This window comes from Athene cunicularia, assembly GCF_003259725.1.
Source record: "Athene cunicularia isolate RWA chromosome 22 unlocalized genomic scaffold, athCun1 chr22_part1, whole genome shotgun sequence".
NCBI lineage: Eukaryota > Metazoa > Chordata > Aves > Strigiformes > Strigidae > Athene > Athene cunicularia.
The window spans coordinates 710,167-723,739 of NW_020799128.1; the positions used below are offsets into that span (position 1 = coordinate 710,167).

Sequence of the window (13,573 nt, forward strand, 5' to 3'; positions counted from 1 at the left end):
CCCAACCAGACAGGCCAAGTTGTCATTCGAGTAATGCAATTGCACTGCGGAAGGTCTTTTCATTTGCTGCTGTGTTTATTAAACCGGTTGGCGCTTTCAGCTGCTGCAGGAGCGGGGAACGGAGCCGAGGGAAGCGTGTAACGTGGGATCTGGTGCTTAAATATAGCTTGGACTTGGTGTGTAACACGTAGGATTTCATATGGAAGCTGGTATCTTGGTTTATTCGTGGCCCAGTAAAGAGATATGACTCCTGCGTGTGGCTTGAGCTCGCAGCTAACCACGGGTGAGACAGGAAGGTTGCCAAGCTCTCTTCGAGCCACCGGCTCCCTGGTGCTTGGGGTTGTTTCTCCATCCTTGCATGACTTAGCTTTGGCACAGGGGCAGCAGGAGTCGTGCACAGTCCTACCAGTGCTAACAAGAGACACGGTCAGCCCTACCCTGTTCTAAAACTCCCACTAAATACCTAAGAGATGCCACATTCTCCTCGTCCAAGACCCGAAAGACCCAAGTAACAGGAGCTACTCTCAGCCAGACGCTGAGCAAACAGGTGCCACGAACCCAAGGGGACGCTCACACGGCCCAACACCACAACCCTGAAGCCTGCCAAGGGCCGAGCAGCAGCCATGGCTCGTTTCGGGGCGAACGGCATTAATCGGATGAGTCAACGCCGTGCTAACGCGAGGCAGTAATTTCTCCTCATTCGGGAACACCAAGAAGTCACGGTGACGGTGGCTTCAAGCCCACGCAGACCCCAGCCGCCGCGTTATGTGAGTCAGAGCACTGGTCTGGGGAGGAGCAAAGGGAACGGGGCATCACTTCACCCCCCAGCCAAGGTGACCAGAGGTTCAAAACTGAGGGCAAAACTCTGCGTTTTTCAAATCCCCAGCTCACAGCAAAATTGTCCTTCCTCGCTTCTGAAGACCCATCTGCTTTCAAATTAGCAGACAGGGCACTCCTGCTCCTCCTCAGAAGGTTTTATCGTAACGTGCAGGCACATCACAAAAAATCTGCACTATAAGAAGTGCTGACTGCTTTTAGTCATTAAAAGACAGACTCACAGGATTAATAATACAGCGATTAAATACATCGTATAATGCTCAACTGCCGACGGTACATAGGAATATAAAAAAAAAAAAAAAAGCTTTTATAAGGGTCAATTAAAATAGTTTTCAATTTTATGGGAAAAGTAAGAAAAGGAAAGAAGCGCTTTTTGAAAAGAAAACTGCAAATCTGTGCTCCACTGAGTTCTCGACAATGAGGATTAAATCTACCTGTATAAAACCACCTGGGTCCAACCCACAGCACTTGAACCACGCTGTCCTCTGCTCCACGTTTGGTTTGAAGCCTTTCTGGCTTATCCCACACCCACTTACTGATTTTCCTACCTATAAAGGAGTGCTCTCATTACAGGAAAGGATCTAGTGCCACTAGATCCACTGCAGGCTGGGGCAACCCTAGAAAATCATGATGCATCTCACCCCAAACCTCCTTGACCCTTCATGGTGAACCGACTCGAGTCTCATTTCACTGAATTTTTACCCAGGGGGGTGTTAAATTTTTGAAGCCTTCATGCAACGTGAGGGAGAGGTTCCTACACAATCACTTTTTCTCGAGTGAAACTCAGTCCCCGTCAGGTCTGGTTAATGAGGCTTTGAAGGGTTCGGCAGCACTGTTGAATTAATACGGCGACGACATGTGCAAATGAGGCCAGAAGTAGGTCAGGCAGCTGAAAAGCTCGCAGGAGCCGTGTGATCCCCACGGATTCAGTGGGGCCAACGTCCCCACGCCAGGACCGTCTCAGGGTTGAAGGCAGGCTGGGTCGGAGCGATCCAAAGTGGCTTTTTTGAAGCTGTTTTCCAGCTATTCTTGAGTGTCTTCTTGCTGGCCGACTCGCCAGGATGCCCCACTGAGCCCCCACAAAATGCCCCCGCAATTAATAAGCATCCAGCATTGAGATCGTGCCTTCATTAATCTACATTTGCAAAGCGTGGCCCTGACTGCAGATTAATTGGGAGAAAAGGACCTGCACCTCCTCCCCATCCCTACAGTTGCTTAAAGGCGTTGGGGGAAACCTCAAACCGAGCAAAACTCAGCTCTTCAGGGTCTCCCACAGATTTTTGGCCAGCAAAGATATCGCACCATCCTTACCCAAAAAAACCGCAGCCACAAACGGGTTAAGAAATCTGGATGGGTTTGATCTCACTGGGTGCAGTGGGAGGGTCCTGACCACCCCTCCGGGAGATGCTTGAGTCTCCTTTCCCCTCGGGAGCTTTCCTACCCATCAGGCCATGAGAAAATCAGTGAGATATTGTACAAAACCCCTCTTCTTTTCTTATTCTCATTCATGCCCTGGGGTGGGCACAAGTCATTCCGCGCTGTGAGACAGCGGGCTTTGCTATCCCCGGCTAGCAAGAGTGAGTGCTGCCCTCCCAACAATCTCATTCATTTAAAAAAAATTAAAAAAAATAAAAATTAAAAAAGCATTTTCAAGCTCTGCTTGTAACGTCGTTTATCATTCACAGCCTGCCTGGGAAGTCACGCAGATATTTCTGCAATTACACCTATACAATTAGATACGCATACCACTACACCCGCCCAGCAGGCAGCCGTGCGTGGGGTTAAAGAGGATTATTTAAACCTCGGGAGGAAATATCTGTAAATACGGGCTGGATTATGCAAGATTAATCTCAGGAGGATGCAAACTCCCTATCTCATCCGTTTACTGGGGATGCACAGACCCTAAGGGACAGGGAATTTCTTCCTTCCCCCTCCCTTTCTCGGACACGTGCTTGCACCTCCCAGGTGCCGGGAAAGCCTCGCTCCGAGCATTGCTTAAAAACAAGCTTTGGTTTTTCCTCTCAGAATAACCAGCCTGGCTAAAAAACCTGCCACTCGATGTCTGCTTTCATACCTTGTCCCTATCAAACAACTTAAAGGCAACAGCAGGGGGGATGCGGCTGGCAACGCAGCCCGACGGGTGCTTGCGGGGTGAAAACATTAAATTTCCATGTTTAGACTCCAAAATGCCTCAAGACGTGACTTGCTGCCACGAGGGATTTGTAGGAGCAGCTCTGGGGAAGGGCAGTCCCTAGGAGGGGCTTTTCAACCCACCGAAACCCGTGGGTTTGCCCATTTTGGACCCAGCGAGCGCCGAGCACGAGGTGCTTCAGGTTTCGCCGCGAGGATCTGATGCCTTGGAAGGGGAAATCTGATATTGAAAAGTCAAATCCCACCCACAAGGGTGGTACGGTGAGAGGAAAATGCCAGGAAGGACAGAAAAGCAACCGGAGCACCTACCGAGAAGAGGGTGGCATAGGTGGACAAAGCAAATTTGATGCTGTAGTAATAGAGGTGGGAATTCCGGCACTCGGAGCCTTGAGCCATCCTTGTAGCTCGCTGCTCGCCGGACCCTCCCCGCTCCGGCCTGCTCTTGCCCTCCGCCGCCGAGCCGACACAGCCAACACATGCAGACACAAACAAGCCTTGAACTTCAACTGCTCGCTCCGGCTTCCGCCTGGCAGGAGCAGAGAGCAACCCCAGGGAAGGCGGCAGCGGCCCAAGCGGACGGCGTTAACCCTTTGCTGCGTCTGTTCCGCGGTCTGGCTGCCGAGAGCAACCGAGCTCTGCTGTTGAAGTGGGTTGGCTCCACCAATTCGTCCAAAAATCGGGGCACGGGGGATCTCGAGCAAATTTAAACACAGCGCACGTGTTGCAAGCGGTGTCTCCCGCCCTTGCCGGGGTGCTGAAAGAGCCCTCCTGCAGCAGCAAAGGGTGAAGCGGCACCCCAAAAATCTAGCAAGAAAAGGGACGGATGCCGCCCAGGCAGCTGCTCAGAGCCCAGGACCGGAGGGCGATGTCCAGATTTACCTGTCCTAGCTTGCTACTGCGTGTAACACCTCCCTCGCAACACCCCCGTGAGCTGCCCGGAGCTTGCATGAATAGGAAGAAGGAAAGAGAAATTTTTACGCCCAGGCTCAGGGAGGTTTAATGCTTGAAAGAAAAGGGGTGGGGAGCAAGAAACGGTCACCAGGAGACCGCACAGCTCCTGGAGGGGTTTGTATGGGCACACAGAGTACTAGAGAGCGTAAAAGTGATGAGTGATGAAAAGAGCAAAAAGTGAAGCTTGAAAAAGCTGTGTCTGCAGTCGGTCTCCAGTGATTCAGAGGGGCACCCAGCAAAGAGGGGCACCCAGCAAAGAGGGGCACCCTTTGTTTCTGCAGCTTGCCTCGGTGCAGATCAGAGGTGGGAAGAACAAGGGGCACGGTCCGCAATGTGACTTGTGGCCTGGGAAATGTTTCAAAACCCCCGGCGCTTGGGAGGAAGATGCTGCTTCTCTCTGGGGTGGCCAAACGGAGAATTTAAAGCAAGGTGTGAAGAAATAACAGTGACTTGGGGCTACACCCCAAGATGTGGGAGGTGTATTAACCCGGCTCTTAGCGAACGTAACGCGGGGCAGCAGAAGAGATCATATCCCGCTTAGTATATAAGCTGCCAGGGTGAGCACGGAGATGGGATGAGAGTTACACAATTTTCAGTGGGCAGCAGAGCCCAAGCGCTGAGGATTTTACACCAGAATATGACAACAGGGTGAAACGACCCCCCAAAAAAATGACATTTCTGGACATGATTTAGCCACAGCTAGCCGTGACCAGGCTGAACAAGCAAAGAGAGCGGTTAACTTTTCTCCCCGTTTAAAAAAAAATAAATTATCTAAAGTGAACTTTTAGTGTCTCGGAGCCTGGTTGACTTCCTTTTTGCCAACACAATGAAGAACTGTGAACACCCACGCAAAGGAAGAAAACGGCAATAGCACCCCCAGCGCAGAGCATTTCCTTTTCCCAACCTTTGCTCGAGGTAAGAAACCCCGACACAAAGCACGGAGCAAGAGACATCTGCGGAGATGTATGAAATATTTCCTCTACCCTTTCTTTCCTTTTCAAAGGATGCTGCAAGCCAGGAGAACAGTCAATTAAAAAAAAAACAAACAAAAAACAAACCAACACCACTTGCCCCCTGAAGTGCTAATGCTCGGACAACGGGCCCAAGCCAGAGCTGACCTCTGGGTGAATCCTGTGTATTTTATAACTGATAACCATCCCGCTAGCAGGTGTGTGCTGGGTTATAACAAACCACCTACGCCGATGGAAAAAGTGCTGAAGTGTCGAAGCCTGAACAACAGGCCCTGAGCCGAAGCTGCTAACGCAGTAGGGAATCATTAACGAAGTGTGTATGCTCGTTAATGAAAGATGTAGCTTGGACTGAACATCATCCGTGGTGAGGGTGAAATGCCGAATGTACCCAGCTCTCCTTGTTTACCTTGTTCCAGGCTGAGAACCTTGTCAGAAACTCCCTTGGTCCTTCCCCCAGCGCCGAGCCCTGGCCAGGCTCTGGGCGGAATCCAACAGGAGGGTGAAACCAGCGGTTCCCGCCCCAAACAAAGGTGCCAGCTGTTCTGCCCGGCTGGTTCTTGGTCCCTCAGGCCGGACCCGCCGGCAGCGACTCCGGAGGCGCCGCGGAGGATTTCCCACTCGCCGGGACAGGCTCAACACATCCTGCCTGCACCCGGGGCTGCCCAGCGCCTGCGGGTCGGGATGGGGGAACGGGTGCAAGTGGGGATGGATCCTCCTTCATTCCCCCTCTCCGAGTCACGAGGGGATGATTACCCTGAATTTTCCTGTTTGTTTGCTTTAAGTGCGTTGTTCCATCTTCTCTTACTGCGTGTTTTCTGTGTGACTCACATTATTCAGTCACCCCCAGTAAAATACACCTACTCTTCTCACTCCGGTGTCCGAGCTTGACTGGTATCCTTCATCAGCAAAACACCCCCATGACTCTTCTCTTGGTTTTCCAACCTCTTTCCATCAGGTCTGACCGTGCACCGGCACAAGGGATCGCAGGGCTTATTTTTAACTCGTTGCACACGGAAATCTTGGCACTTGGTGACTAACCCTCTGTGCATTCGCCTATTTATATAATATGTTTTCTTTGTTTTAATTCAGAAATCAGCTTAGTCTGGGAAAGAACAAGGGAGAAACAGTATTTCCCTACAAAACCAGGCTGCGACACTGCTAAAGGATGCCTAAAGCAGCAGAATTAAACCATCAGGTCCACAGATAATGCTCAACATTGCCTAAAATTTCCATGTTAATTTGAAGCCACATTGAAGAGAATGATTCAGCATAAAACTTTGGTTGCTCCTAGGGTTTAGGAGTAATTTCAGGCTCTCTCCCCTCCTCCACTGAACCACGAGCAAACCCCAAACCTCGGGCAGCATAAATCAGGCCAGAACACCGCGAGCACATCGCCCAGCACCGGTTCCCCATCTGACAGTAATTAACACCCGATATTCTGCAAGCGGTTAATTATGCCGCACAACGCATTCCCCCCCAAAAAACCAGATTTGTGCCTGCGGGGATGGGAACAGCAATAAAACTCTCCGGCTCCTTCTACACGACCCCATTAACGCACTCAGGAAAGGGGAGATTTGCTTTCCACGACGCCGAGTTTCGCTGCCGTTTGGACCTCGGGCCAGGAGGATGGCTGGTGCAGGGACCCCGCAGCCCCACGCGTGAATCAGGAATTATTTTTATTCTCCTTAAAAATTCCTTCATTCGAATGAAAGCACATTTGCAAAAGCAGCGGCGAGTCCTTCTCCCAGCTCCCGCCCCCGTGTTGCGCACCTGCAGGAACGCAACATTTTCCCTAGCAAGGGGAAAAAATCCCCTTCGCTTGACATCCAGAGATCTTTAAATTTTACTTTTTTTTTTTTTCCTTAAGCAAATAAAATTTTATACCACGCTTTCCCTTCTGCAAAAGAGACGATAAAGAATAAGTGCTCTTCCGGCAGTTTGCTGCTTGCATCTGTAGAGATGCACTCAGGGACGAGCAGACAGGAGCCGACCTTAAATCATCCGTTTATTTATACTAACATTACCGTAATGGACAGATAATGCACAAGCCCTGCTGGACACAAGGGAGAGGCAGGCGTAGCTTTTAAAAAGCTTAACATCGAGCGGAATAAATTCTGCGGTCCAAATTTAAACAGAACTTGAAACTTTATTTAACATCGCTCCAGCACGACGCTCTCAGCGTACAGAGTAAGAGGGCAAGGGTGATGGGGACAGAATGGGATTTATTCCTGAATATTTTTTTTTCCCCCCCTCAGCAACAGGCTGGAGCTGGGGGAAGGTCACAGAGTGGCCTCACACGGGTGGAATGAGCAAGCCCGTATTTACGGGTTTTAATCATTAACACGACACCGCTTCTGGCAGCGTCGGGCCCAGGCAATCATTAACTGCAGAAAGAAATGACTCAGCCACTGTTTAATGCTCAGGACCAACAGGGACCATTCAAACCGCTGGATGTCAACCACTGGCCAAAATTTGGGGCTTTGAAGCCATTTGAGGGGGGTAACGCTGCTGCCGGAGGGAGATTTTCCCACCAGCAGAGCCCTGTCCCCCTCCAATACCCCGAGGATGGGGATTCCCTTTCCACCCCACAGATCACCCCAGACTTTATGGGCAGAACATTTCCTATAATAATCCAATAAAACCAAAAACTGAGCCTGCAGGAAAACAGGTTAAACCCTCCAAGGGACCAAGCCACGCTATTAACGTGCCCTGGGTGGTGCTGCGGCCGGCTCTGCATGCAGCTGGCATACCAAGCACCTTCAATAAAGATGCTTCTTCTTCCCCCGAGCGGGGCTCCCCAGAATATTAATTGCAAATTACTGGCACGGCAACCTCGACGAGCCCAGGCACCCGACTGCCACTCAACTTTGCTGATGAAATTTTGCCCCCCCAGAAGCACAAGAGAGGATCGTAAGGAGGATTTTGTTGGTGTTTTGGGATAAGGAGGGGACCCCGCTGCCCCCGTGCAGGGGGAGTCCCAATATATAGGAGAGATATGAGCCCTGTGCAAGCAGCCAGAGGGGGGAAAAAAAGGGGCTTGGGGAGCCTCTGGGCTGGGTTTCATGGCCAAAAAACTAGAGCTCGGTGCACGGTAGAGATCCATGCAACAATTTTGCTAAGCTGCTAGATGGACGCGGCTGCTGCGCGCTGCCTGTTCCTCACCAGGGCCCAGCTCCAACCCTTGGCCTAAGCCGGGCAGCCTGTGCTGCCTTAACTCTACCCAGGCCTAGGTCAGCCAAAAAAAAAAAAAAACCTCCTTAGCAGCCCCCAAACTCATTTAGATGGGATAAGAATGGCCAGCTTGCAGCTGGAGGGGCTAAGGGGACAGGTAGTATTTGCTCCCTCGGTGTCTGGATTCGCCACGTGAATGGCGACCGTTGGGTAAATGAGTGAGGCTTTTCACAGGACCCTGCTGCAAATCCCTAGAACCAAGTTAGGACTGAGACGTGCTAATGTGAGGTTTAACGCTTCAGCCCAGGCAAGCTCAGGGCTGCTCACGTGGGCATGCTGCAGGGATGGGATCCATCCTACCCTCTCCGAGCCAGGGAAGCAGCCGCACGCCGCAGCCTCGCTCCACCCTTCTTCAGACAGACGCGAAAGCACCCAAATTATAGTCCCTGCCAACCGATTTTACATTTAATGGCATGAAAAGCAGCGCTGTTGTCACTCTCAGCTGCGCTCCTTTTGCAAGCAAGCCACGCTGAACATCCTCCGCGGGAAAAAGTTTTGCAGGTGAACAGTAAAACGGGTTTAAACGGCAAAAGTCCCGGCTCACCTCCAGGCTGCTAAACCCCAGGTCACCCCCTTTGTGGGTGTGGAGTTAGATTTTACTCCCTGTCATACCGGGGCCGCAGAAAGCAGGAATTTTACTCATCCCTGCAAGGTCATTAGCAAATACTCGTGCTCATCTTCGATGTGGGGTTTCTAAGGCTTTATTTGACCCCCTTTGCAGCCTTTCGGTGCTCTTTCAGTTCTGTTGTTGCAAAACTAGTGAGAATTCCTTATTTAAAAGCACAGGGGCTTAACTTCTCATGATTTTTCTCCCTGGGTATATTCTCAGGGTTAGTTTTCCCATGGGCAACAGCAAGTCCCAGCCTTCTCCTTCTCCCAGGTCTTTCCAACTCTCCCATCTGTCCCACAGGCAAAAAAAATTAAATTAGCTGAACACTTCTCACCCGGCGCTCAAGCCACACGCAGGAGTCATATCTCTTTACTGGGCCACGAATAAACCAAGATACCAGCTTCCATATGAAATCCTACGTGTTACACACCAAGTCCAAGCTATATTTAAGCACCAGATCCCACGTTACACGCTTCCCTCGGCTCCGTTCCCCGCTCCTGCAGCAGCTGAAAGCGCCAACCGGTTTAATAAACACAGCAGCAAATGAAAAGACCTTCCGCAGTGCAATTGCATTACTCGAATGACAACTTGGCCTGTCTGGTTGGGGTTTTTTTTGGTTTTTTTTTTTTTTCCTCCCAGGCAGGCATTGATTAGAGTGGGAAATGTTAATCTGTAGTGCTGCAAACCGCGGCGCAGCTGGTTTGCTGCGACGGTGAGTGTGGCAGCTATAAAGAATAAAGTGAGCAGCGGGGAGGGTGGGAGGAGAAATCGCTCCGAGGAGTTAAGATAATAAGCAAGTAATGCCAGAAGATGATGAACAGGAATAAACCCAAAGCATTAATGTGAAATTTTCTGATTTGCAAAACACTGATTACATGAGGAGGACGGGGAACGGGGCTTGGGAGGTGCCGGGCTTGGCGTCACGCCGCAGCCACCGTGCCCAGGCCGGTGGTAAAAGTGATGTGGAGAAGAGGAGTCACTCGCTCCTGCGGCTTGATCACACTCGAGCATCTTCCTGGGTCAGCATCGGTCTTCAGAGCATCATTTGGAGAGCATATAGAGGGGCTGGAGCGGGGGCAGAGGAGGGCAACGAGGCTGGGGAGGGGCTGGAGAATAAATCCTGTGAGGAGCCAGGGAAGGAGCTGGGGGTGTTCAGGGTGAGGAGGAGGAGGCTGAGGGGAGCCCTCATCCCTCTCCGCAGCTCCTGACAGGACATTGCAGAGAGGCCGGGGCTGGGCTCTGCTCCCAGGGGATCAGGGACAGGACAAGAGGGAACGGCTGGAAACTGCCCCAGGGGAGGGTCAGGCTGGGCAGGAGGAGAAAATGTTTCCCAGCAAGAGTGGTCCGAGAGTGGAACAGGCTGCCCGGGGAGGGGGGAGTCCCCATCCCTGGGGGGGTTTCAGGGCCGTTGGGATGAGCTGTGGGGGATGTGGGGTAGGGGAGAGCTTTGTGGAGTCGGGCCGAGGGTTGGACTCGCTGATCCCGAGGGGCTTTTCCAACCTGAATGATTCTGGGATTTTAATGGCGTGGGACAGAGCCGGCCCTCCCCAAACCCGTGTTCTCTTCTCCTTGGGAAGTGCCCGGCGCTCCCGGCCTCCGCAGCTCAAAGCCCTGCGATTTAGTTGGAGAAGGTGGGACAGCAATGCCTGCGCGGGGTATTTGCAAGGTTCACACGTTCCTGCCTCCCTCCCGGTAGCTCCTAAAGGCCCCATTCACTGGGATCGCTTCTTTTTTTTTTTTCCCCCTATTCTCCCACTTTTTAACTGCCTTGGTGTCTCTTTTCCGGCCGCTTGCTCTACCGAGCCTCAGTGCTGGAGCCCCGCAGGTGGATGCGAACACACAGAGCTCAGTTGGGTTAAAAAAAAACCCCACACAGAGACAGGGGGACATCTGGCAGATACTGCTTCAGCAAAATACCACTTGTAATCTGGGCTAGTGCGTGCCAAGGGGTACAGAGACTGTCAGGCTTAGAGCCCCAAGAAATCAGGTTTTGCCAGTAGAGAAGCTAATTGCAAAACGAAGATGAAGTTGTAGCTCATAGTTGGCAGCTTTGCCTTTTCCTGGCCTCTTTTTTTTTTTTTTTTTTTTTTAAGAAAAAGATTATTTATTAGTTCATAAAACTCAGGGAAACTGGAATCTGATTCCGTTTTCTGTACAAGCTACGTTCCCTGCAGCGCTGGGTAAAACCCGCTGGGAAGACACAGCCCCAAAGACTCTTTCCAAAACACTGAGTCACTGCAGTTCTCTCCATTAAAAAAAAAAGCGCCGCACTAATTAACCCACAGCAAATAACAAACTCATTACATGGGTTCCCAACGCTAAAAATAACTAAAAACCTAAAAATAAGCCCTCTGTACCTCCGGCCCGTGGTCTGTGTGGGGTCCAGACCAACGTCTCTGCCTGGGAAGTGTGGATGGAGGTGATGCAACTTTTCCTGTTAAACCCGTTTTGAACTCCTGTGTTAAGATTTGGTCTCTGCCGTGGATATTTAATCCATTGCCATGAGATACCTGGCTAAATATGCTCAATAATAAAGCCATGGGCCTGCAGAAATTATCCAGCTGCTTGGGGAAGAAAACAACCTTCCCCTTCCACTCTCAAGGGGAGTCAGATGGGTTTAATTATCCACAAATTATTCTGAGCATAGATTTTCCTTGCTCATTTCTTTCCCCCCCCTTAATTGTGCCTATTTTTTTTTTTTTTTTTAAATCAAAAACTTCTTGGAAGTCCCCAAGCTTGTTACGATTTGCCCAGAACGGGAGCCACCGCAGTCAACCAGCCCTAATCTCATCCCCAGCAAACGTTCCTCGTGAGATTCGCTCATTTATTTTCCAGTGAAAACTCTGCGGCAGGACTGAGAGCCCCGTCACGCCGGGTAGGACAGATCCAACGTCACCCGGCATCGCAGAGCGAGCTGCATCTTTCTGCGGTAAGTCACGGCAGATACTGCAGAGAGATTTTCAACTCAGATGCTCAACGCATGGTGAAACTGCTAACGTATAGCCTGGGAATTGGAGAAAATTAATCGAGGCTGCGGCTTGTAAGGAGACATCCAGGCTCTTTCCAAACTCCTTCTCACTAACCTGCGACCAACACACCCCATCACATGGCAACAGAGAAAACCAAAGCCTTTAGTGCAGTAAAAACCTTCAATTTTGAACCTCTGGCTCAAACACTAGAGCGGCTTCTGGTTCTTCCCCAACCACACAAGCCCGATTTGCATCCCTGACAATCAGTAAGCGTTGCTCAGCCCAGCCATACAACCCGTCTCATTCCCAAGGCCTTCAATAAATTAGGGACCTGGAAAATACCCTCCTGAGCACATCAGGGATCCAGGCGGCTCCGTGTTAGTGCCCAGCGTTACGAGAAGGACTTGCTGCCCAAAGCCATCGTTGATGGTGGAGGATGCTCTACAGGGAGAGCAAGAAACTATAGGAGAAATGTAAAAACCCTTACCTGTGCATGCCCAGAAAAGCTTGTTCCTGCTTGATAAGTGCCTCAAATAAAAATGTCTTGAAAAAAAACCTGTTGGAGCAGGAGGTTGGGTTGAGCGGAGCCCAGTGATTTGCCCATGTGATGGTCTTCTGCAGGCCCAGGGCTTCAGGGCTGGGCTTTCCTCTGTGGGGTGTTTCACGGAGGTGATGCACAGCCCTGTGGGCTACAACTACAGAGGGAATTCATTTATGTTCCTGTAGTAACACAGCTCTGCTTTAATTGCTCCCTCTACCTAGAATTCTCCCAGGCTTAGCCATCTCCTTGGTGAGCATCACTTGAGACCTAGAACGCCACTGCGACAGCTTAAAAAAAAAAAAAGCAAAACAACAGTCTTTTTAGGTCTTTTCCATGTTCTGGAGCTGGGCCCCATGTCGAGGGTGATGATGTTAATTCAGCCATAAGGATGGAGAGCAAGGAAAAACAGATCTGAACCAGATACGGAGCTTCAAAACAAAAGCAGGATCAGGCAATAGCTGAAACAAGCCCATTGCTGACTCTTCTCCCCCCAGATTTCTTCCTTAGGTGGACTGAAAAGCTTTCTTGCCTCAAGTCATCGCAAGACACAAGTGTAAAAACCCCTCCCAGGACAGAATCCTCCCAGCTTCAGCTCCCACTTGGCAGCCCTAGATCCTTTAACACACCTTGGAGGAGCATCTGAAGGGCACCACAAGCAGGTACGACTAACGGGGGGAAAGCCAGCCCCTCGGCTAAGTCATCCCAAAGAGCCAAAAGCCAAACTTCAGTCCGAGCGCGAGCTTAACCCTCTGCAACTGCAGCCTTCATCACCCTGCCCAACCACACCAGGGAGAGAAGAGCCATCGTCTCACGATAAAAAACGATCCCGGCCACAAGCGGGGCCGATATATTTTGTTACAGGTCACAAACGTGGAATGCTTATAAATCAAATAAGCCAGACTTTACCCACAGACCCCAAATCTCTGCCACCACCTCGTCTCAAGATCATAATCTTGGTGCGATCCTGTTCTGCCAAAAAGTTGCTGTTTCTCTCCATACACGCTGTTAAAAGTCAGCATTAACGTCAGGCGACACCAGCTCCCAAAAGCTCCTCTCTGCACCAAGTAGCAAAAGGATCCACTGATTTGATAGAGAGAGAAAGGATTTACAGCCAGAAATGTGTCACAACATCTGTGTGCGTGGGAGTGGAAAGAAAAACAAATCAGGAAATAAGAGAATCTCTGTTGGCCAAATAAATGGATAACATTGATTCCACCTCCAAAATGTTGCTTTTGCTGGTGGTCACAGACCAAAACCTGCTCAAGAAACAGCAGAGAGGTAAAAAAAAAAAAAAAAAAAAAAATTAAAAAAA

General features: G+C 50.5%; 1 protein-coding gene across 1 annotated transcript in view; it reads right to left on the reverse strand.

Moving 5' to 3' along the window:
• The window catches only part of LOC113488028 (tetraspanin-15-like), a 45,224-nt gene extending 41,789 nt beyond the window's left edge, over positions 1–3,435 (reverse strand). The window contains exon 1 of the mRNA XM_026863007.1: positions 3,298–3,435. Within this exon, the coding sequence (XP_026718808.1) occupies positions 3,298–3,384 (87 nt within the window). The 5' untranslated portion in view covers positions 3,385–3,435. The remainder of the gene's footprint in view (positions 1–3,297) is intronic.
• Positions 3,436–13,573: the final 10,138 nt, after the last annotated feature.